At 34.4% G+C, this 25,356-nt stretch overlaps 4 protein-coding genes across 5 annotated transcripts; 2 read left to right on the top strand and 2 right to left on the bottom strand.

The window, feature by feature from the left end:
* Positions 1-6,858: 6,858 nt before the first annotated feature.
* LOC135849606 (tubulin alpha-1 chain-like) lies at positions 6,859-9,042 on the bottom strand. Its single transcript, XM_065370079.1, has 4 exons — positions 8,931-9,042; positions 8,591-8,813; positions 8,194-8,495; positions 6,859-8,105 (listed from the first exon to the last, which is right to left on the bottom strand). Exons 1-4 carry the CDS (start codon positions 8,931-8,933, stop codon positions 7,188-7,190), a joined length of 1,446 nt encoding a protein of 481 aa, XP_065226151.1. The 5' UTR covers positions 8,934-9,042; the 3' UTR covers positions 6,859-7,187.
* Positions 9,043-10,001: 959 nt separating this feature from the next.
* On the top strand, positions 10,002-16,183 carry LOC135849609 (E3 ubiquitin-protein ligase TRAIP-like). 2 transcript variants are annotated; one of them, XM_065370084.1, is made up of 5 exons: positions 10,002-10,298; positions 14,769-15,076; positions 15,232-15,495; positions 15,583-15,666; positions 15,775-16,183. In XM_065370084.1, the coding sequence occupies exons 2-5, from the start codon at positions 14,949-14,951 to the stop codon at positions 15,848-15,850; spliced, it is 552 nt and encodes a 183-aa protein (XP_065226156.1). In that variant the 5' UTR covers positions 10,002-10,298; positions 14,769-14,948; the 3' UTR covers positions 15,851-16,183. The 2 variants fall into 2 exon arrangements, with proteins under 2 accessions (XP_065226156.1, XP_065226155.1); XM_065370083.1 differs by having other exon boundaries at positions 10,002-10,310.
* Positions 16,184-17,169: 986 nt separating this feature from the next.
* Positions 17,170-19,194, bottom strand: LOC135849608 (tubulin alpha-2 chain-like). Its single transcript, XM_065370081.1, has 4 exons — positions 19,087-19,194; positions 18,668-18,890; positions 18,277-18,578; positions 17,170-18,201 (listed from the first exon to the last, which is right to left on the bottom strand). The coding sequence occupies exons 1-4, from the start codon at positions 19,087-19,089 to the stop codon at positions 17,296-17,298; spliced, it is 1,434 nt and encodes a 477-aa protein (XP_065226153.1). The 5' UTR covers positions 19,090-19,194; the 3' UTR covers positions 17,170-17,295.
* On the top strand, positions 18,783-25,197 carry LOC135849607 (tubulin alpha-2 chain-like). Its single transcript, XM_065370080.1, has 4 exons — positions 18,783-18,913; positions 23,388-23,610; positions 23,701-24,002; positions 24,080-25,197. The coding sequence occupies exons 1-4, from the start codon at positions 18,905-18,907 to the stop codon at positions 24,986-24,988; spliced, it is 1,443 nt and encodes a 480-aa protein (XP_065226152.1). The 5' UTR covers positions 18,783-18,904; the 3' UTR covers positions 24,989-25,197.
* The last annotated feature ends 159 nt before the right edge of the window (positions 25,198-25,356 follow it).

The raw sequence follows: 25,356 nt of genomic DNA, 5'->3' as shown, positions 1-25,356 counted from the left end.
ATTTCGTCACTGTTGCAAAAAAATAACAGTTTCTTATCAAAGTACGAAAAATTTTCAAATTTTTTTGTGAAAATTGTGAAAAATTCTACTTTTTTGTCTCAGAAAATCAGTTTTTTTGGTCAAAATGTGAGAAAACCGGTTTTCATCCAAATACCGAGTACAAAATCTTAGGTACCTACCTTTGTTTTACCATGAAGTCCAAATTGCCAAAAATTCTGCTGTTTTATGAAAATTATTTAAAAGAAAACTGTACTTCGTCAAAATAACCGGAAAAGCCTGGTTTTTTGTCAAACTTGCTTCAGAGTCAAATTTTTCCCCCCAAAGTCCCAAAAAGTGATTTTTCTCTTGTCTTAATTCGCCTAAAAATCTTACCTTTTGCTTTTTGATTGCTAAATTTGCAACAAAAAAAAAATCCTCATCAAATTGCTATTAATAAGGGAACCTCTTGAGGTGTCACACTTCGATTTGAACAGGACCATGATTTTTGGAAAGAGCACGGTCTAAAACCCTCAAAACCAAATTTTCAGTTGCCCAAGTTCATTTTTCGATTTTTGGTGAAATTTTGAAAATTCAAAATTTACTATTTTTGGCAATTTATGCTTTTTTTTGAAAGTTACTTGATCAGTAAACATGGTTAAAATAAGTCCCAAAACTAATTACCCAAATCCAAATTTCACAATTTCCAGCCATTCTGGAGCCTCCAGCGCGATTTTCAATTTCTCCAGAATTTTGAATTTGCTCTAAAAGGCGTGAATATGCAGTTGGGCAGCTAAAAATCGAGTTGTGTATTATACTCGACCTTTTTAAAGAGTTTATCCGCATTTGAGCCAATTTTGGGAGTAAACTTCATTTTTTGGATTTTTTAATTTTGAAAAAAGCTGGTCAAAAAACCACTCTTGAGATGTCACTTCCAAAATAGGCTCAAATGCGGATAAACTCGTTTTGAGCAGGTCGAGTATAATACACAACTCGATTTTCAGCTGTCCAACTCCATATTCACGTCTTCTGGAGCAAATTCAAAATTCTGGAGAAATTGAAAATCGCGCTGGAGGCTCCAAAATGGCTGGAAATGGTGAAATTTGGATTTGGGTAATTGATATAAGTTTTGGAATTTATTTTGACCATTTTTTTTACTGATCAAGTACGTAGTTTTTAAAAAGTTTTTAGGCAGAATTATCTCAGGGAAATGGACGTTTGGGGAGTATTCATTTGAGAAATCGGATTCAAGAAGTAGGAAAGTCAGTAGGTAATAATAACGTTCGAGAAAAATTTATTCGACGAAATGGTCATTCGGAGTGTGGCCCAATTTGACACTTGCAAGCACCTTCAGTCCAAAAACAGAGGAAGAACAAAATTTCAATTTTCCGTCTGAATTTTATAAAACTTTAGAGAAATTTCATCCTCCAAAAACCTGCGGGCGTTCGAAATCTTCTCAAGACGACTGAAAACCGTTTCCAATCGATTCGGGGGGGGGGGGTCGAAAATAGGGTTCATCATGTTTCAAATTACTAGCTCGAGTAGATGAAATTCTGATTTTTTTTTCGTTTTTTTAGCTCTTTGATTTTTAAAAATTCCTCGAAGATTTAAAAGTAATCTTCAGCATCTGAAATTTTTTATGATAGGATACTCTTTATGAAGCATGCTTTTTCGATACTTACAGCTTTATTCGAAATTTTTTTCTTTCAGTTGAGATAATACGTATACCTTCCTCATCCTTACTATATTTCTGTTTTCTTTTGACAGTTTGACCCACCCAGTGGTCTTTCCCAACTCGTTGAAAAATTTATTATTCGACATAAAATGGGTCTTTTTACGTCTCATTCGATTGCATCGAACTTTCAACCGCGTTTCACTTTCTTTGGGCACATACAATGTCATATTTTGCGTAACTATAATCACATTTAACGAATATTAACATGGTTTTCTAACAAAAATCCAACTATTACGAAAGAATTTGCAGACTGGCATGTTTGGATTGTTTCCATACTAACTCGAACCAAAAATCAAAATTCAGCAGAAATGTCTCAAACGTTCGACGATTCTATCCTTGAGACCAGTTAATTCACGATCAAATTTATTTGCAGGGGTTTGAAGATAGAAAAGAATGAAGCGTAGGTTTTTCTCTTTACGTCTGATCCACCACTGTACTTACCTACATATTCAGGTGATTGGATGAGTAATTTGCTTTCAAATGGCAGAAGGCAAACCATAGGTAAACTTTGTTATATTCCTACGAGATGTGATTTTTGCAATAAATAGGGCTACATAAAATGATTTGAGTTGTGATGAAAATCATATTGTTCATTTGAGGCGATGTTTATTGAGGTATCTTTTTTTGTTGCTGAAAATAATTTTTAAAAATTTTTGTCATCTTTTTTTTGCTGAATTTATCATATTAAGTATATCATTGGAAAGAACGAGAAGTCGACCTTCGAGAATTTCACTCAAGTTCAAAGTTAGAAAGAGCTTTCGTCGAATTAGAAATATAAGATATTTTATTTAAAAATTTATAAATTCAAAATCGCAGAAACAGGTTTTTTTCATCAAAATTTCCAAAACACCTTGTTTTTTTCAAAACCAAAATCGCTTAAAAATTTGCAGAACGTGTCGCTTTTTTGTGCCAAAAAATCTGTTTTAGGTGGCGTAATTACCATTAAAAAAAACAGTGTACATCGTCTTTTATCAAAATTTCCAGAAACTCTTGCTCTTATTGTTCCAAAAAAATCTATTTTTGTGCAAAAATTTAAATTGAGGGACCATTTTTTGTCAAGATTTTCAAGAAACCTTGTGAAAAAGTCCCTTTTTTCCAAAATCGAAAAAATGAACATATTTTGTTAAAAATTCCTTGAATCTTGCACTTCTGCCCTTTGTTTTGCCAGAAGCCCAAATTGCCAAAAATTCTGCTGTTTTGTGAAAATTATTTAAAACAAAACTTTGTTTCGTCAAAATTACCGGAAAAGCCTGGTTTTTTTGTCAAACTTGCTTCAAAATCAAACTTTTTTTCTGAAAGTTCCAAAAACTGATTTTTCCCTTGTCATAATTCGCCTAAAAATCGTACCTTTTGCTTTTTGTCAACTAAAGACTATAGGTGGATAAGTATGGTGAATTTGCCCCTGAGAGCTTCAGGGTTGATATTTGCATGGAAGGTGAGTATCCTTGAGTACCTTCCGTCAGGAAAGTTTCAGACCCCCAGACCCCCCCCCCGTTTTTGAGAAACCCCCCTTTTCTGAAATTACAATACATTTTTTTTCTCAGCCCCATGTGAACCAATTTTTTCAATTTTTTAGTATATTGTAAACATCCATAAGAGGTATCGCCACAAATATTTTCACTCCCCTCCACCCATATTTCCCCTTCAAAATGGAGTTTTTTAGCTTTATTTTCCAGTTTTAGCGATGACGATGATTCGGCACAATAATGGGAATAGTATTTTTAAGTGTGTTGTTGACCCCTAAAAATCATATATTTTTTTCAAAAAAAAATGTTTGGTGGGTCGTGGTAAAAAATTTAAAAAACTTAGGTACAGAGGGGGTAAAAATGGATTCTGATGTAAATTAAATTGTTTTTGGTAAACGAGGTGTCGTTTCCATATGAATCGAACCCCCCGAACACGAATATAAGGTCCAATTTTATGTTACGCTCATCCAGACCCCTCCAGTGTCTCTGCCCCCACCTCAATTTTCACCATATTAAAAGTTGAGCAAAAAAAACTACTTTTTCATCAAATCGCTTTCAAGTTTTGTTTTGTTAAGGTACTAAAATTGGTAAGTTTTTAGGGAATATTATCTCAGGAAAATGGACGTTTGGGGTGTATTCATTTGAGAAATCGGATTCAAGAATTCAGTAGGTAATAACGTTCGAGAGAAATGTATTCAACGAAATGGTCATTCGGGGTGAGGCCCAATTTGGCATTTGCAAGCACCTTCAGTCGACTAAGTCGAAAATAGAAGAACTACAAATTTTCAATTATTTTCCAACTGAATTTTATAAAATTTTAGGCAAATTTCATCTTCTAAAAATCTGCGGGCATTCCTGATTTTCTCGAGATCACAGTGGGCTGTGAGCAACATGAGCACCCTCAAAACGCCTGTAATTCAAAAACTTACAATGAACCCTAAAACAATGGTACAGTAATATCCTCCCTTATGTTTTTGGGGTCGCAGAATACGAATTCGACAAAAAAATGTTGTATGGGTGGAGGGTCAGGGGGTGAGGGGGGTGCAAAATTCAAAATTTGGCAATAATGATGTGTGATATGTCGAAATGTATGTTTTTTGGGGTGTAGATCACGAATCTGGCAATATTTTTTTCGTAGGGGGGAATGGTGGGGGATGAAAGGGGTAAAAACGGTGAAAATTCAACATTTGACTACAATGATGTGTGATATGTCGAAATGTATGTTTTTTAGGGTGTAGATCACGAATCTGGCAATATTTTTTTCATAGGGTTGAATGGTGGGGGATAAAGGGGGTGAAAACGGTGAAAAATTCAAAATTTGACTATAATGATGTGTGATATGTCAAAATGTACGTTTTCGAGGATGCAGGAGGGGTGAAGGGTGGGGGATGACAAATTTTCTGTTGGGGTGCTGTCAAAGTCCCAGTAAGAAAAGATTTGTAACATTTTAACAAAATTCACTCGCTAGAATTAACTGTGGAGGTCATAGGGCCACTTTCGGTCAAAAATGGCAATTACGAGTAATATCTTGAAATACACTGTATCTCAAGTATTACCAGCCCCTGGAATTTCTCGTGCATCTACGTGCAAAAATTTGTTCTATTCCAATTTATGCAGCCGAGTTGGCGAAAACGGAGTTTTAAGATAAATTTTATCTCTATAATCAGTTAATCACTTTATAAAAACTAAAATCCAGTAAATTGATGAAAAGTGCTTACTTTCAGTTGAATTATTAATACTTGGTACATTTCGACATATCACACATCGTTATATAGTCAAATTTTGAATTTTTCACCGTTTTTACCCCCTTCATCCCCCACCATTCATCCCTACGAGAAAAATAATGTCAGATTCGTGATCTGCACCTTCAAAAACATACATTTTGACATATCACACATCATTATTGTCGAATTTAAAATTTTTCACCCCCCTCACCCCCTGACCCTCCACCCTTACACATTCTTTTTTGTCAAATTCGTATTCTGCGATCCCAAAAACATAAGGGAGGATATCATTGTACCACTGTTTTAGGGTTCATTGTAAGTTTTTGAATTTCAGGCGTTTTGAGGGTGCTCACAGTCCAATTTGAGACGGTTCAAAACCGTATCCATTGATTTAGGGGGTCAAAAATGAGGCTCATTAAATTTCAATTTTCTAGCTCAATTAGATGAAATTCTGATTTTTTTTCGTTTTCTTAGCTCTTTGTTCACTCTTCAGCATTTAAAATTTTCTAAGATGGGATACTTTAGTATGTTTTTTCGATACAACTTGATTCGAAATTTTTTCTTCCAATGGAGCTAGATAATATGTAGGTGCCTCCCTCATCCAGTCATCCTGACTACATTTCCCATTTCCATTTTTTTTTTTTTGACAATTTGACTCACCCATTGATCTTCCCCAACTCGTTAAAAAATTCATTATTCGACGTAAAATGGGTCTTTTTACGTCTCACTCGATTATATCGAACTTTCAGTTTCAACCGCGTTTCATTCACCTCCTCTGGACACGTGCAATGTAATATTTTGCAGAACTATTCATATTCAACGAATAATACCTACCATAATTTTCAAACAAAATACCAACCATTATTGTTCAGAAATTTGCAGACTGGCAGTTTCCATATTAACTGGAACCAAAACCAAATCCCCCCCCCCCAATTCGACTCAATTTTTTTCACAGGTTCCCTTCAATAGTCCAGTGAAGATAAATACCAAGTGATAGAGAGGAGAGGTTCGTAATTTTCGAGCATCGACAATTCTCAGCAGAACTGTTTAAAACGTTCGACGATTGTATCCTCGAGACCAGTTAATTCAAGATCAGATTCATTTGCAGGGTTAATTTGAAGATAGAAAAGAATGACACGTAGGTTTTTATCTTTACGCTAGATCCACCACTGTGATTACCTACATACTACGTACATACATACATATGCATTTAGATGATTGGAGTAATTTGCTTTCAAATAACAGAAGGCGAATCATAGGTAAACCTTCAAACCTTGTTACATTCGTACGAGATATGATTTTTGCAATAAATGGTACCATAAAATGATTCGAGTTGTGAAAATCATGTTCATCTGAGGCGATGTTAATTTTGCAAAATAATAAAAGAAAAAATTTTCATCAAGTATCTTTTTTTTTTTGCTGAAAATAATTTTGAAAAATTTTCATCTTTTTTTTTGCTGAATTTATCATATTGTATGATTGGAAAGAACGAGAAGTCGACCTTCGAGAATTTCATTCAAGTTCAAAGTTGGAAAGCTTTTGTCGAATTTCATTTTCATGGCATGATTATACACTATTTTTACCTGCAGATTTGAGTACCTACTTTTACTATGTATTTGCACAAATATTCCAAAACGATATCAATATTATGGCACAATCGTACAACTTACTTCGTCAATCATTCAATAAATTGGTACAATGATAAAATTATTCAAACCAGTCTGTATAATTCGTTGATTTAAGAGTCGAAACTTCAACAATTCGCCACCATTTTTCAGTCCCACTTTTTTTCAATTCGAGTTCGTCAAAGTGTACAAAAAATTACAAAACATTCAGGTAGGTTTAATATTTTTTTTCTCAATTCGCTGATTTGGAAAATTCGAGACGTCTTTTCACCCACTTCGTATCCTATTTCTTTCATCAATTCGATAAACTAGCAAAAAAAAATATACACAAATTCAGGTACAATGCTGTTTTTATTTCACTTTTCGACACAATTTCAAGATGTTAAATTACCATAATCTATTTTTTTCTATCTAGACACTTTTAATCGATTTTAAAAAATTCCGTCGACTCATTTTTTGAATTTTTCGTATACGTCTCAAAATCAGGCGTGAGCGATGTTACGTATCATCACAAACGATACAAATCCCAGTCGCCTGCTTGCTATTTTCGGCCTTCATCGGGACTCTATAGGCTGTCGGACTTTCAATAAGCGGACATCCGATGCTTGAATATTAATCGATAAATTCAAACAAGAAAATGTTCAGGACATCGCTACTTGTATTAAGCCGGAGCAGTGGTGCTTTCGTTGGTCGGCGCCTCCGTAGCCGCATCGTCGGCCGGAGTCGAACTAGCCGGACCGGAGGTGGTACTAAACGCAGTAGATTCTTCTTCGGCGCCACCTTCACCTTTATCGGAATCTTTGCCGCATTCTTCGTAGTCTTTCTCCAACGCAGCTAGGTTTTCTCTGGCGTCTACGAATTCCTGCTCGTCCATTCCTTCGCCCAGATACCAATGGGCGAAAGCTCGTTTGGCAAACATTAGATCGAATTTGTAATTAACCCTCGACCATACTTCGGAGATAGCTGTCGAATTACTAATAGCGCATAAAGATAGATTAACCGGCGATAAACCGCTACCGGGTACGCAAGTAGGTGGTTGGTAGTTAACTCCGACTTTGAAGCCAGTCGGACACCAGTCAACGAATGGTATTTTGCTGGCTTTGATTATTTGTATGGCCGAGTTGACTTCTTTGACTTGAATTAGACCGCGGTAAAGCATACAACAAGCCATATACTTGCCTCGAGTTGGATCGCATCTCAGCATTTGATTGGCTTTATCGAATACAGCCCTGGTAAGTCCGGTAACGGTGACTTTTTCGTGGGTTGCCTTGTTTACAGAGTGGAAAGGCGCGTACGTTACCAGCGGGAAGTGGATTCTGGGATACGGGACGAGATTAGTTTGGAATTCGGATAAGTCGACGTTGATCGAACCGTCGAATCTCATCGAAGCTGTCAAAGCGGAGATGACTTGGCCGAAGATGCGGTTCAGGCTGACGTAAGTTGGTCGCTCCATGTCCAGCTGACGGGTGCAGATATCGTACAAGGCTTCGTTGTCGACCAAGAAGGCGCAATCGCTGTGCTCCATTGTACCGTGGGACATTAGCACTGCGTTGTAAGGTTCCACCACAGCTGTCGATAACTGTAAAATTAACAAAATTTAGCCATCGAAATTCGAACAAAAGTGAAAAGAGCTACTGGGTTTAGAAATTTTTTATTCTGCAACTTACCCTTGGACACGGATACACGACGAATTCTAGTTTATGTTTTTTGCCATACTCGTTGGCTAATTTCTGCATTAACAAGGTGGTCAAACCGGATCCGGTACCTCCGCCCATCGAATGAAAAATGAAAAAACCGGCGAAACTGGTACAACTCTCGGTTTGCTTTCGAATCGAATCTAATATAACTACTTCCATTTCTTTACCAATGGTGTAATACCCTCTGCCGTAATTATTGGCAGCGTCTTCTTTGCCAGAAATTAGCGAAGTTGGTCGAAATAATTCTTTATACTGATTATTACGAATTTCGTCTAATTAAAAAAATGAAAAATATAACGAACACGAATTAGGTAGGTACAAAAAAATCCAAAAAGGAAAAAAAATATAGAATTTAAAAAATAAGTACCTATAACCGTTGGTTCTAAATCAACGAGCACAGCTCTGGGAACAAATCGACCGGTGGATGTTTCTTGATAAAAAGTACCAAAAAAATCGGGACCGTTACAAGCCAAATTATCCGCTGTTAAAAACCCATCTGGACTGACACCGTGCTCAACTCCGTACAGTTCCCAGCAAGCATTGCCCATCTGTACTCCAGCTTGGCCTACGTGTAATGATACTACTTCACGCTGATGGGAAAAAAATAAAACGAAAAAAAAAAAAATCGTAAAATAAACAGATACTTGTTCGAGTTTCTATAAGTATAAGATGAGAGAGTTGAAAAATATTAGAATGAAAATATTTACCATTTTGATATCAAATTGTACCTAATTTTTAAGGGTAACTAAGAAAATTAACTTCGAATTTTGACGAGTTTAAATTTTTGCGAAAGGATTTCAATCCGACCCTGAAGGAGGTTATTCCAAAACTGAAAGTTTTGCGAATTTTCAACTCAAGGTGCGCAGTTCTTGTTGGGGAATTTGGTGGCCATTTATTATTTTCCATAGAGCAATAATAACAAAATACGTAAACTCAAAAATAATTCAACTGAGTCTATTTTGAGAGCTCGCAGGTAGATGAGGTGCTCTTAAATGGCGAAGTCGATTTGGTAGGTACATTTTTGAACTTTGAATTTTTGATCATTTTTCTTTTCCTTTCTTCTTTAAAAAAAAAAAAAAAAAAAAAAGGTACTATCCGATTTTTTGTTTATTATTTGAATAAAATTAGTTAGGTGATAAACGTCAATTTATTTGTATTTGAAGAGTGATATTCCAAAACTCGCTTTGTCCATTTTCGCAACTTTTCAGGAAAGAGGAAAAACAGTTTCCCTTTAAACGGGTAAATTGGCTTTTTAGGCGAGTTTAGCACTTTATTTGGGTGGATTTATGATGTAGGAGTGTAGGTATACACTTCATCCACTAAATACTGCTGAAAAAAATTTCAATAAAAATGGACAAAGCGAGTTTTGGAACATTATTTTTTTAAAATTTTTTAGTGAATTGGCTATTTAGATGAGTTTAACACCTCATTTTGGTAGGTTGATGATGTAGGAATGTGAGTTAATACTTCATCTACCAGGTTCCACTGAAAAACGCACTTTGATAAAAATGGACAAAGCGAGTTTTGGAATATCACTCTTCATTTATAAATTTTTTCAATCTAATGGAATTTTCTCATTTGTTTCTATTATGACCTAAATCAGCTATAACCGAAAAATATTAAAACTGCTTGCTTTGAAAAAACAATACCTACATAAAAACAATGCATCAATAACGTGTAACTATCATGACATAACAGAAATACGTTCCTATTGGCCAGTTGATCGGTCCTCTGTAATTATAAAATACAGACGACTCACCTGGTCAGTATAGTGAGTTCGAGAAACAAATACTCAAGATTTATCTGCCTTTCAAGTTTAGTTCTATCATTGATATTCGAATGTAAAAAGTATAATTGTGTTTTAATCGCATTTTATCGTTTTTGATATTAAAATCAATCGTTTTAAAGTCTCTCGAGTCTCTCGAGCCACAACCACAACAGTTTCCATTTTTATTTTTATTTTTATTTTTTTCGACTACTTATTTGTTCGTGTCAAGTTTGAATTTTTAAATTTCTCGATAATTCGTTGTCAGTTTTTCCCTTCAAATTCAGAACTCGTACCTACTTCGTTCTTTGTAAGTAACTAGGTAGGTAACTTTTGGTTACTTTTTCTGCAATTTTGGTTTCTTAAGTAACTTTTTTTTCGAAAATTGCTTCATTTTTTTTTTTTTTTTTTTTGACATTTTTTTATACTGGGCGTGTATAATTGCCAGAATTTTTACGCCCAGTTTCGAGGGGTTTGTCTAGATTTGGTTTGAAAGATTGATTTCTTTGATGTATTTAAGAATGTTTTCCATCTGCTTGATGTTGTCAGGAATTGTAGGGTTGAGGTCTGAAATGTTTAAGGATTGACGTTTTGTTTTGAGGGAGGGACAGTAGAATAGAAGGTGTTGGGTGGAGATTATTTCAGAATTACAGAATTGACAGGTGGGTTTAGGAGCTTTGGTGTACAAATAGCTGTGGGTTAATTTGGTATGACCAATTCGGAGGCGGGTGATTATAATTTCTTCTGATCTATTTAGGTGACTAAGGTGCTTCCAAGGGAGGATTGATTTTTTGTGGGTAAATAGTTTGTGATTTGTTTTTGAGTTCCATAGGTTTTGCCAGTTGGAGTTTTGGATGATTTTTAGAATGTTAATAACATCATCATGGGTCACAGAGAAAATTTTAGAGGGGGTAACAGCTGTTTTAGCTGATTCATCTACTGCCTGATTTCCTTTAATGCCTACACGACTTGGGACAGACATTTTAATAATTTTGTCAGTAGACTGAAGTTTATAGATGATTTGATGGATCTTATGAACAAGTTGATGTTCAGAAAATTTGTTTTGAATTGATAAAAGAGCAGAGAGTGAGTCTGACTGAATCAGGAATTTTTTGTTTGGGCTATTTGAAGTAGAGATCTTTTGTAGGCAATGGAGTATAGCAGAAACTTCTAAATTAAAAATTGAAGAATATTTATGAGCTGTGAAGTTGGTAATTTTACCATCAATAGAAAAAGCATAGCCTGCATATTCGAACTCATTTTTAGAAACATCTGTGAAGCATAAAATAAATTCATGATATTCTGCTATGATCTCAGTATATTTTTCTTTGATGAAACCAGATGGGTACTCATTTTTTTTGTATTGGGATAAGGATAGATTGAATTCTGGTAAAATTAATTCCCAGGGAGGAAATTTATTGTACTCGGAAGTGAGGTCTAATAGGCTTACATGGTGATTTCCTAAAGAATTTTGGAGAATACAGGAGTGATTTTCAGAATGGTTTGAAATATTTTGAATTTGTTTTTTGATTAAAGTTCTGACTGGGTTTGTTGGATTTGTTGTTGCTGATACAATGAATTTATTAGTAATATAGAAATTCCTGATGTTTGGAGGGGGTTCACTAGCTTCACAGTAGATGCTGTCTATAGGAGAGGATGGTAATGCTCCTATACATAGGCGTAAGGCAGCATTTTGTATTACTTTAAGGATTGATAGGTTTTTATCTGATGCACTGATATAGGCTGGACAGCCATATTCTACTTTGCTTCTAATTAGAGATCTATATAACTGAAGTAAAAGGGATCTTGAAGGGTTATATTTTGGATTTTTAATCACTTTCAATAGATTTAGGGGTTTCATTAAGTTCTGTTTAATGGATAAAAAGTGAGGTGTCCATTTGAGCTTGCAATCGAAAATCAATCCAAGGAATTTTGTATTTGATTTGAATTCAAGTTTTTTACCTTTGAGAGTTAGGGAAGGAAGTTCAATTTTGTTTTTTCTAGAAAAAAGAATGCAATGGGTTTTAGACTGTGAAAATGAGAGACCATTTGAATCTGCCCATTCTTGAATTTTATCAAGGGTTTCTTGGATAAAGAGCTGTGCTATTTGTAAGTCTTTGAAACATAGGGAGATGTTCATATCATCTGCAAATAATCTTAGTGACATTGGGGGAGGGATAATGCTATGAATACTATCAATAAGGAGAATAAAAAGAGTTGTACTCAATACAGAGCCTTGTGGGACACCATTTTGAATTTCATATACTTGTGATAAGGTATATTTATTCTAACTTGAAATTTACGATCAGAAAGAAAATTTGCAATGAAGAGAGCAAGATGTCCTCGAATTCCAATTGAGTGGATTTTTTCAAGAATTTTGTACCTCCATGCTCTATCATAAGCCTTCTCTAAGTCAAAGAAAAGCTTTCTGTTCTGCCAAAAAATGATAACAAATTCTTCTTTAAAAATAACTTTAAAAAACCTCATTTCTAGAAAGAAAAAAAAACGCTAAAAATCTTGGTTTTCGAAAAGAATTCCAAACAGTCTCGTTCATTTACTATGAATTATTTTAAATTGCCAAAAATAGAAAAAAGTAACGCAAAAATTTTTTTTTTGAGACTATATAATATTGTCAAAAAGTCTCGCTTTAAAAAAAAAAGTTGGCAAAAAATCTCGTTTTTTAGCAAAATTACTAAAAGAAAAAAATCTTAATTCTTTTGAAAATTGAGTACCTACTTAAACGTTTGATTTGAAATTTGAAGGTCTTGCAAATTCCAAAATTGATCCGAAAATTTCACAGTTTTGACCTCCTGCAAACTTCCAAATTATTCCAAAAATTTTGCAGTTTTTTGAGATCATGCAGATTCCAAAATTTATTCGGTAATTTCGTGATTTGGAGCTCCTGCAAGCTCCGGTCTTGCAAACTCCAAAATTGACCACGAAAATGTCGTAGTTTTTATGCCCTCCAACTCTACAATTCATTCAGAATTTTGCAATTTGGACTTTGGAGGTCCTTCGAACTTCAAAATTAATTCGGAAATTTCGAAGTTTAGAGGTCCTGCAAGCTCCAAAATTCGTTCAAAAATTCTGCAGCTTCAAAGACCTCAAAGTTGGGAATTTTTTTTTGTTTAAAATAAAAAAACTGAAAACTTTTTATTTTTACCATTTTTTTAAAAACAAAAATACAAGAACCGACTAAAAAATTTGAAAAAAGTACAAGTTGGTATAAAAATACATGTTTTTAATAAGTAGCTTGTTTTGACCTTTTTCATTTTTTTTTTTTTTTTGTTTTAAAACTCGATCAATTTTATTTTTTAAACCCTGCTTTAAACAGTTTTAAACATCACATTCTTTAAATCATCCGAACTCTGGGAGATCTGTCAACTCAATTTATCTGAAAATTTTGCAGTTTGAAAATCCTACATACTGACTCCAAAATTCATTCAAAATTATTTTCAGTTTTGGGGTCCTGCAAACTCCAAAATTGATCTGAAATTTCGTATAGTTTGAAGCACCGACAAAATCCAAAATTTCAATCAAAAATGTTGCAGTTTTGAGTTCTTGGGAATTCCAAAATTCATTCTAAAATTTTTTTAGTTTGGAGGTCCTGCAAACTTCAAAACTGATTTCAAAATTTCGCAGAGTTGAAATTTTAAAGAGGATTTTTGTCAACTTTTGGCAAAAGATTTTTTCGTATTTTTTTTTGCACATTTTTGAAATGAAAAACCGAGATTTCTGGTCAATTTTTGGAGTTTTAGGCAAAGAAATATGACTTCAATAGTTAAAAAGCTCAAATTTTTGGAATAAAAGCAAAATTTCTGGATAATTTTTGGAAGAAAGTAGGTTTTTTTTTGAAATTTTACCAAAAAAAAAGACGAACATTTGTGACAACTTTTGGCAAAAAGTCGAACTATTTCAACAAAAAAAATATTTTTCTACGTTTTATATTGGCAAAAAAAATTGATACTTTTTTTCAACCTTTGTTGAAAATGAGAGACTTTTTTTCAACTTTTTAATTTTTCGGTTAAAAATAAGCGAGATTTTGAGACATTTTGTGACAAAAAATAAGTGAAACTGACAAATTTTAACCAATAGAAGTGTTTTTTGGAAACTTTTGGCAAAAAAGAAAGACTTTCATACCTATCTGTTGAAAAGATGTGAAACTCTTTGAAATTTTCTGCAAAAAAATGACAACTTTTGGCAATTTTGTAAAAAACGAGAATGTTTTAGAATTTTCAACAAAAAGGAAGACTTTGTGAAATTTGAAAATTATGCAATTTAGATAATTTGAAAAAGAAGAAAACTGAAAATCTTTTAACCGTTTTGCGAAAAAGCGAGAATTTTTTCAAAAAGCAGGAATGACAATGTCAGCAAAAAGACAAAGCAGGAATTATTGGCAAAATATTGCAATTTTTTCGCAGTTTCTTTTTTCGTTTTCGATCGATGAGACCCTTTTTAGTTTTTTTATATTTTCAAATTTTTAAGTAAAAAAAAAACGACTCTCTTCGGTGATTTTTGTCAATTATTCAAGGTATAAAAGCGAGATCAGACAGTGCGAGACTTTGACTTTTCAATTGCTGAAAAGCTACATAGAAAAGCGTCGAGCTTTTGGAGAGTTTAGACATTTTTTGGAAAAGTACCCAAGACTAATAGTAATTTTCAGCAAAAAAAAATACAAAAATTTCTGATGATTTTTTGAATTGTTTCATGCTCAGCAACTTTCAGCAAAAACAAAGCAGGACTTTTTGACAATTAAATTAATCAATTATTTTTGGCATAGATGGCAGTTGTGCAGTTCATTTCCGGTACTCATCTTCGTTATGTAGAATGTGACACTACTGATAACGTCAGAATCAGATAGATAAGAATGACATTTCATCAGCTGCAGAATGAAATTTTTAGTCTGAAATTCGGATTTCGGCTTCGAATTAATTAAACTTATGAGCACTAAACTACAGAAATGAAGCTAAGATGTTTCATTTGCCACGATGATTTATTCGACACAGGCAGTGCAGAAGATTCAGTCTGTTCAACAAGTTGTGGGCATAGTTTTCATTGCTTATGTCTTATGGAATGGATCCTAGAAAGGTATGTGTATTGTTTATCTGATACTTTGCAGTATCAGTTATCAGTAATTAAATACGTGTATTCATAACAAAATATCTATGTGCATGAACCCTTTTTTTATCATCGAATTCAGACTACAACAAAGCTAGCTTTCGCCTTTTGGTTTTCTTTCGCAGTTCTAATTTGAATTCGTGTCCTAATTGTCGTTCGAGCATTACTCACGAAGATATATTCAGATTAGATCCGTATGTCGAAGAATCACCGGTGCCAGTTTACGAAAACACGAGAAGCAAGACGAAACCGAAGAATCTGCAGCTAGATCTATCGATATCGCGATCAGAATTAGATTTAAAAGTTAAAGAATTAGCCTTGAAGAATTTAGAATTGCAAAGACTGCACAAGAAACAGAAAGTTTCTAGTACAGAGTGTGAAAGACTGAGGTGAGATGAAATTCATGAGACGATACGTCAGATTAAAGTATTGAAAAGTGATATCTAATCAGATTTTTTTCACAATGTGTATCTTAGATATGAAAACGATGCGTTGAATGAGGAGAACGCGAAATTAAAGGTGAAATTGAAATCCGAGCAGGAGAAAAATGAGATAATAAGGTACATCGGTGCATGGAATATATTGTCGTACTACTATATATACTTCTGGTCATTTATGTATTTGAATCGTCATTCGTGGAAATCTATTTGTATTCGTGTATTTCTTAGGTCTGATCTTCGAATTGTCGATGTTATCGAACTGGATGAAGATGTCGAAACAGAGGAACACATCGAACCCGAGTAGATTTGAAATAAGTTTACTCAGTTTACTCGTACGTTGATCGAAATAATTCAAAAAAAAATTAATCAAGGTGATTTTTAGTGATATTTTTCTATCAGGTGCTGTTAGTAGCATTTAAGTTAAAGATCATAAGCTTATTGTTATTGTTTTAAAGCTATTTTCTATTTCTTTACCCATATTCATGGAAGTTCCTTTTTTTGATACGTGTTTTAAAATTTAAATTAGATTTAATCACTTTCTGTGATCTATTAGATTAAGTAAATATTTATTTTTTGAAGAACTTCTTCGTACCTGTTTTTAACGGTAAAAATCGAATTATAAAAGCATGAATTTTAATCATTTGTTACCTTATTTATTATGATTTCTTCACTGTGAATAGAAATCGAAAAATTTGACAACGTTGCTAAATACTTACGTTGAAATTAACATTATCGTTTAATGATATTTCGAAGGAAATGAATATTTCTTGAAAGTAAAGTAGTTTTGGTAGACGAGTAATTTAAAACCGTGCTGAGTTGGCGAATTTCTAATCATGAATGAGCTTCCGGTAACGAACAGGTAACCGAATACCTAACCTGCATATGAGAACGACAGAAGGTTGTATAGTTCTACCTTCTTTGAATTGAATTTTGAAGATACTACGTTCTGATATTGAATTTGAAACAGAAATCGAAATAGGTACATACTTATATAACATTATAGTAGCGAATTTTAGAGTCTTGATTATATGTAATTAGCGATTAGGAATCTATTTGTACGTTGTTTTTGACAGAATTAGCTCAAGCATCGATTATATTGTACGTTCTGATCTTCCATTGTATTGCATGATTGTGTTGTAAATTACCCATCATACATTGTTGAATTGATTAACTAAATTTTAAGTTTTATCAGAGTGAGCAAAAGTAGGACATTGCATTCATGGATATTTTTATTTCAAACGATCCGTAGAAACGAAACGAAAACTAGCTAGTTATTTTAGACATCAATTCTTGGTTCGGATTAATTTCGATCTAGACGATAAAAGGATCCTTACGTAGGTAGATTTAGTTTAGTATAGACTTATTTTGCTGATTTTTGCATAATTCAAACTACAGCTTATCAATTGTTTCAACAGGTTTACTAACCGAAGACTAGAACGAGCAAATCGACTACCTACGTTTCTCTTTCTATGCCAGAGCATCGTAACCATGAATCATATCAGCTTAATAATCATTTTCCGTCTTTGCTGATCACGCTAAATTGAAGATTAATACTTTGATAAACTAACCCAAGATGAGTATTACATTCGTTGCAAATTACCAGTGAATAAAATAGAAAAAAAATAAAATTGCCATTCTTTTATTTTCAGGTGCCTTTTGTTACATTATTCAGCATGCTGCACGAGTTTCGTAAAAAATTTCACAACTTAAAAATAAAATCCCACTAATTTAAAACCGAATACTTTTAGCTCAAGGTGGAGGTGCACTACCAGCTGTGATTTCGGTTACTGCTTCGCTTACGTCGCCCGGCGATGCTGTCGTGCTCATGGCGGTCGATTCTTCCGCTTCGCCTTCGTCACCGGTCTTCTCAGAGTCTTTGCCGCATTCCTCGTAATCTTTCTCTAGAGCGGCTAGATTTTCACGAGCATCGACGAACTCCTGTTCGTCCATTCCTTCGCCCAGATACCAATGGGCGAAAGCTCGTTTGGCGAACATTAAATCGAACTTATAATTAACTCTAGACCAAACTTCGACGATAGCGGTCGAATTGCTGATGGAGCAAAGCGATAAATTAACTGGCGCCATTCCACTGCCTGGCACTACAGTGGGAGGTTGGTAATTAACACCTATTTTGAATCCGGTTGGGCACCAATCTACGAACGGTATTTTGCTGGCTTTTACGTGCTGTATCGAGGTGTTGACTTCTTTGACTTGGATCAAGCCTCTGTATAGCATACAGCAGGCCATGTATTTACCTCGAGAGGGATCGCATTTCAACATTAAATTCGATCTGTCGAAACATATTCGAGTCAGGTTGGTGACGGTGGTTTTCTCGTGAGCAGCTTTGTTTATCGAGTGGAATGGCGCGTATCCGACCAACGGAAAGTGTATTCTCGGATATGGTACTAAGTTGGTCTGGAATTCCGATAAGTCGACATTGATGGAACCGTCGAATCTCATCGAAGCTGTTAAGGCCGATATTATTTGGCCGAATATTCTGTTCAAGCTAACGTAAGTAGGTCGTTCCATGTCGAGTTGTCGAATGCAGATATCGTATAGTGCTTCGTTGTCGACCAGAAAAGCGCAGTCGCTATGTTCCATCGTACCGTGAGACATTAAAACTGCGTTGTAAGGCTCCACCACCGCTGTGGACATCTGCAATCAAGACACAAGACGTTGTACTAAAAATGTTGAGGTACGATTAAGTTTGAAATTTATTCTTTGACTTACTCGTGGACATGGATAGATGACGAATTCTAATTTATGTTTTTTTCCATATTCACCAGCCAATTTCTGCATAAGGAGGGTAGTCAAACCGGACCCGGTACCTCCTCCCATGGAATGAAAAATGAAGAATCCCGCGAAGCTGGTACACATTTCGGTTTGTTTTCTAATCGAATCCAAAATTGTATTTTCCATTTCTTTACCGATGGTATAATATCCACGTCCGAAATTGTTGGCTGCGTCTTCTTTACCGGATATCAGCGATGATGGACGGAATAGCTCTTTGTACTGGTTGTTTCGGATTTCATCTTTTATTTTAAAAAAGGTACACATAAATTAATTACGTCAAGTACGATTGAAATTAGTATTACCTATTTATGTTTTTGGGGATATTTACCTATCACCGTAGGTTCCAGATCAACCAATACTGCGCGGGGTACGTATCTTCCGGCGACGGTTTCTTGATAAAACGCGCTGAAATAGTCTTCGGCGTTGCAGCTTAAGCTGTCAGCTGTTAAAAATCCATCAGGACTTATTCCGTGCTCGACGCCGTATAATTCCCAGCAGGCGCTTCCGATTTGGACCCCGCACTGGCCGACATGAACAGACACTACTTCACGCTGAAAATACCAGAATGTTTAGTGTGAGTTTAAAAAAATTTCCAAAATTTAAAGTGACGTAAAAAAAAATCTCTCGAAAAATTCAAAAAAAAGTTGAAATATTTTTTGATAGCGTATTCGATCATGGACGTGAAAAAAAATTTCCAAAAAATTTAAAAGAAAATAGAATTATATTTTTTGCTAGGATCCAACTCACCATTTTGAACGTTTACGGAACTTTTAAAAAATTACAAAAAATTTTGAAAATTCTGCCGTGAGTTACATCTGGACTCGTTTAGAGTTGAATTACTACTGAAGAGGAAATTTCCTCCATTTTCAAAGGTGTGGAAAAAATTCGAATTATTCTTTATGGCCACATATTATTGAATTTTTTTAAAAGAAATTTTGTTAGGTAGCAGTTTATTTTGTCAGCTCGCAGGTGGATGGGCTGCATTTTTTTCTTGGACAGAGTGTTTTGTTAAATCGAGTGTGGTTCAGCTGTTTTTTTCGACTTGGAATAGACCAAATTTTTCTACAAAAAAAAATAACTTAATCAGACTTCAGGCATGAAATTCGGTCACTTAAAAAGGGACTTAGACACTAATTTCACTTGCAAGTCACTTTTGTCACTATTTCGGCGAAAATGGTCAAAACGGTGACTTTGGTCACATTTTAAAGATTTGTCGTGTGAAAAGAAAAAGTGAAAAATTTTAGGAAATGATCAATATTTTTCATAAAAATCCTTCAGAATCATCATTTAAAAAAAAAAAATTAAAAATCAACTGTTCAACATTAAAAATGTGATCGAAAGATTAGGCAAAAATTTATCACCTGCAATAATTTCAAGTGCTAAAGTGCCTTTTTCGATTTTTGGGGAATTTTTAAAAATCAAATTCAGGCCAAAAATGAGGGGAAAAATCAAAATTTTACCAAATTGACCAAGAAAGCTGAAATTTGGGATATACCCTATTTTCGACACGCCAAATCGATTGGAAACTGAATCAACCCGTTTTGAGCAGTTCTGGAGCCTCCAGCAAATTTTTGAAACTCGAAACTTCCCAAAATTTCATCAGATGGAGAAGAAAAGCTGAAATTCATTCTGCGAATTAATTTCAATACGCTACGAAGTCGACTGCTGGTGGATTTCAAGTCGTTTTGGAGCATCCAGCGACTTTTTGAAAATTACTGGAGTCACCAGATTTTTGAAACTTGAAATTCCCATAACATTTTATCAAATGGAGTTAGCAAGCTGAAATTTACTTCGTAAACTAATTTCAATACGATATGGAGTCGACTGCATGGTGGTTTCAAATGGTCTTGAAGCTTCCAGTTATACTTTTTGGAAATTTCAAGTTTCCAAAAAACATCATACAACCTTTCAAAAAGTAGCTGGAGGCAGCAATCGACTTCGCAGCGTATTGAAATTAGTTTACAGAATAAATTTTGGCTTTCCATCTCCATTTGATAAAATTTTGGGAAATTTCAAGTTTCAAAAATCTACTGGAGGCTTTAGTAATTTTCAAAAAGTCGCTGGAGGCTCCAAAACGACTGGAAATCCACCTGCAGTCGACTTCGTGACGTATCGAAATTGGTTTGCAGAATGAATTTCGACTTTCCATCTCCATTTGATGAAATTTTGGGGAAATTTCAAGTTTCAAAAATCTACTGGAGGCTTCAGTAATTTTCAAAAAGTCGCTGGAGGCTCCAAAACGACTTGAAATCCCCCAGCAGTTGACTTCGTAGCGTATTGAAATTATTTTGCAGAGTAAATTTCGGTTATCCAACTCTATTTGATGAAATTTTGTGGGAATTTCGAGTTCTAAAAATCTGCTGGAGGCTCCAGAACTGCTTAAAACGGGTTGAAACAGTTTCCAATCGATTTGGCGTGTCGAAAATAGAATATATCCCAAATTTCAGCTTTCTTTGTCAATTTGGTAAGATTTTGATTTTTTCCCTCATTTTTGGCCTAAATTTGATTTTCAAAAATTCACCAATTGAAATTTTGACAGGTGATAAATTTTTGTACAGTTTAAAAATGTCGTGCAAGTCCTATGTTGAAACGCAAAATCTGTGATTTTGGCTGACCTGTCAATCAAAATGGCCGCCATTTTGTAAGTAGGGCCACTTTTTTTTTGAGTACAAGGACTACCATACAAATGTTTCTTAGGACTCCCCCTTTAAGAAAAAAGTTGTCCTGGTGGATCGACCGAAGGGGGGAGGGGTGCAATGGATCCTTATGCGGGCTCTCCGACCAACATGGCAACATAACTGTATATTTTGCTCTCATTTCTCTAAATTTTGGTCACTTTTTCTCTAGTTTTTGGTCACTTTTTTTATATTTTTCAGTCACTAAAGGCACCAAAAAAATTAAATGGTGGATTTCATGCCTGAGACTGGAAAAAAATGCAACCTCCCCCCCTCCCCCCTCAAACCAGGCTTAAAAACATTTGGATAAAAAGAGACTGGGCAATTTCGTAAAAAAGGTGAGACTTTGACATTTTTTACAAAAAAACAACAATTTTCCAAGATTTTGTAAAAAGAAAATATTTTTGAAAATTTTTTTAAAACCCAGATTTTTTGATAATTTTTGGCAAAAAAGAAAACTTATTTGACAAATTTTAGCAAAAACAGGACTTCTGGAGAATTATTGGTTTATGCAAGATAAAAAAAGGCTTTTTGAATTATTTTTGGTAAAAAAAGTGAAAATGTTTAGCAGTTTTGCTATAAAGCGAGGATTTTGTTTCTAATACGAGTATGAATTTGACAATTTTAGCAAAAAGTAGCATTATTGGCAAAAAGAAAGTATTTTTTTGTAATTTTTGTCAAAAAAGCAAGTTTTTTTCTGACAACCTCTGCTAAAAAAAAAAGCAAAACTTGGCGATTTCGCTCAAAAGCGAGAATTTTGATCAATATTTTGGCAGTAAGCGAAACTTTGAAAGTTGCATAGCAAAAAGTAGTGGGAACTTTTTCCAGCAATTACGAGCAAAAAAATGATACTTTTTCGCGTTAGTCGAAAAAACGAGATTCCCCCACCCCCCATTTTTTGGCGAAAAATTGAGACTTCTGGCATTTTTTAGCAAAGAAGCAGAACTTTTGTACAATTTTTGAAAAGAAATTGAGACTTTTTGGAGTCTTTGGCAAAAACGAGATTCACAATTTTTGACAAAAATGAGTATTTTTTTGATAAAAAGTGACCAAAAAACAAAACATTACAAACTGATGGGATTTTAAAAAGTTGAATTGTGAGTAGGAATTTTTGCAAATGTATGGCTCGCAAAAAATCCCAATTTTACGAATAGAACTTGTAAAATAATTTTTTTTTTTTTAATTCCAAAAACTGTCCTTTTTTTAATCAAAATTATCAAAAAGTTATTTTTAGACAAAATTTCCAAGAAGTCTTGCTTTTTTATCGCAAAAAATATGTTTTTAAATTTTTTTTTTGACGTCAAAATTGCAAAAATTAATAATTTTTATCTGAATTGCCAAAACGTACTACCTTATCCCCAAAATTTGCAAAAAAAATCCTACTTCTATGCAAATACTGTACAAAGGACTCATTTTTTCTCAAAATTTCCAAAAAAACACCTAAGTATTTTTTTAATTATTGAAATTTTCAGTATTTTTTGTCAAAATTGCGGAAAACGCCCTTTTTGTGGGTCAAAATTTTCAGAAAGTGTTTCCTTGTTGTCGCCAAAGAATCTGCCTTTTTTGACAAACTTTCAAAAAAAAAAAACAGTTTCTTATCAAAATAAATCGTACTTCTTGTGCCAAAATTGAAAAGAATCGTATAAATTTCCTAAAAATATTTTTAATCAAAATTGCCCAGAACTCTTGATTTATTTGCCAAAATTGTAGAAAAAAAAAACGTTAGTTGGATCAAAATTTTTAGGAAGTTTTGCTTTCTTGTCGCAAAAATCTTTCATATTTGGTCAATAAATTGCAAAAAAAAATAATCAGGTTTTCATCGAAATACAAGCCCAAATTGCATAAGAACCTGTTTTTTCGTAAGAATTATTATTTTAAAAAAACTCAATTGCATACCTAGGTAGGTACGCCAAAATCGCTGAAAAAGCTTGGGATTTTGTCAAATTTTCTAAAAAAAAAATCAAACTTTTTTTTTCAAAATCCCAAAAAGATCAGTTTTGAGTGCACCAAAAAATTTACCTAGTTTTAACATTGCTTACAATGTTTTTTATTCAGTAGGAAAAAGCAAATCTTCAAAAAAAATTTCTAAAAAAAAAAAAAAAAAAAAATTATAACAGCAGAAAAAAATGTAAAAAAATATTCGGCTTTAAATACGCCATTTATTTACCTAATTTACTAAAATGAACAATTTTTGCCTTCAGTTTGAGTTGAACTCCCTATCAAACAACATTTCAAAAAACTTTTGATGTTTGAAAACTTTAAAATTCTTAGTAGATTTTTCTTTTTTTGATTTATTAAAAAATGGTAAATAATCGTAAGCTTTTGTATATTAAAATGTACCTTTAAATTACATTTAAAACGAACATTTTTCAGCGAGAAGTAGTGTCAGTGCACGTTGGACAAGCTGGAGTCCAGATTGGAAATGCATGTTGGGAATTGTACGGCGTCGAACACGGAGTCAGTCCAGATGGCTTCCTGACTGCCGACGATTTACCATGTAACGCTCATGATTTTTTCGGTACTTTTTATCAAGAGACGACGACAGGACGGTTTATTCCTCGAGCTGTGTTGGTTGATTTGGAACCCAGCGTTATAGGTAAAAAATTATCTCAAGTGTAGGACTAATTTTTACCATTTTGATTCATTCATAATTGATTAATAAGTTACATGTACGATATGATCGCAGATGAAATTAGGAACAATCAATACAAAGAGTTATTCCGTCCTTCGTCGTTGATTTCGGGCAAGGAAGATGCGGCGAATAACTACGGACGCGGATTTTACACCATTGGAAAAGAAATGGAATCCGTTGTTTTGGATTCGTTGAGAAAACAAATCGAAATGTGCGCCAGTTTCGCCGGGTTTTTCATTTTTCATTCGATGGGCGGTGGAACTGGCTCAGGGCTGACTACTCTGCTCATGCAGAAATTAGCAGCCGAATACGGAAAGAAACATAAATTAGAATTCGTTATTTATCCGTGTCCTAGGGTAAATATACTCGACTTTTTTTTGTTTTAAACTATTTTGAAATATCGAATATTGATCTATTTATTCCTCGTCTATAGCTCTCGACAGCGGTTGTAGAGCCTTACAACGCAGTACTAATGTCGCACGGAACCATGGAGCACAGCGATTGCGCCTTTTTGGTCGACAACGAAGCCCTGTACGATATCTGCACCCGTCAGCTGGACATGGAACGACCAACGTACGTCAGCCTAAACCGAATCTTCGGCCAAGTGATTTCAGCCTTAACCGCATCGATGCGATTCGATGGCTCAATCAACGTCGATTTATCCGAATTCCAAACGAATTTAGTACCTTATCCTAGAATACATTTCCCACTCGTCACCTACGCTCCATTCCATTCGGTAAACAAAGCTACGCACGAGAAAGTCACCGTCACTCAATTAACTCGACTATGTTTCGAACGATCAAATCAAATGCTGAGATGCGATCCTTCTCGAGGCAAATACATGGCGTGCTGTATGCTCTACAGAGGCCTGATACAAGTTAAAGAAGTAAACAGCTCTATACAGATAATTAAAAATAGTAAAATACCCTTCGTAGACTGGTGTCCGACTGGCTTCAAAATAGGCGTCAATTACCAACCACCTACCTGCGTACCGGGTAGCGGTTTATCTAAAGTTAACCTATCTTTATGCGCTATTTGTAATTCCACCTCGATAGCCGAAGTATGGTCTAGGGTTAATTATAAGTTCGATCTAATGTTCGCCAAAAGAGCGTATGCCCATTGGTATCTCGGAGAAGGTATGGACGAACAAGAGTTCGTCGATGCTAGAGAAAATCTAGCTTCTCTGGAGAAAGATTACGAAGAATGTGGCAGAGATACGCCTAAAGAGGCCGAAGCCGAAGAAGAATCGACAGCATATACGACGACAGCAACGCCAGAAAGTGTCACAGATGGTGGCACGACAGAGGTTACCGCGACAGAAGGAACCGAAGCAGCGGCGTAGTTGATTTTTTATTTTTATTATTAAATTCGTCTAAGGTAAATTTTAAAATTGTTGAAATCGTGATTACTATTATAGGTACCTATAGTTCAAACGTTGAAATGCTAAAAAGAAAAAGTAAAAAAATAACATCTTGTTGTAATGTGTATAAAGAATAATGTAAATGTCGAATGTGTTGCAGTTCAAATAGAATTCAAAATCTGTCTTCATTATTTTGTTTTATCTAGTAGTTTATTGTTTTTCATTCTTCTGATCGATGTAGCGTTCAAATTTCGATCTCTGAGCTGAGTAATCGGAGAGAAATGAAAAGAAACAAGATATATAAGTAGTAAAATTTCTCCAATCATTGCTTGAAAAAAAAAGAAAAAAAA

Source organism: Planococcus citri, chromosome 1 (assembly GCF_950023065.1).
Source record: "Planococcus citri chromosome 1, ihPlaCitr1.1, whole genome shotgun sequence".
Lineage (NCBI taxonomy): Eukaryota > Metazoa > Arthropoda > Insecta > Hemiptera > Pseudococcidae > Planococcus > Planococcus citri.
This window is presented reverse-complemented; position numbering and strand designations above follow the sequence as displayed.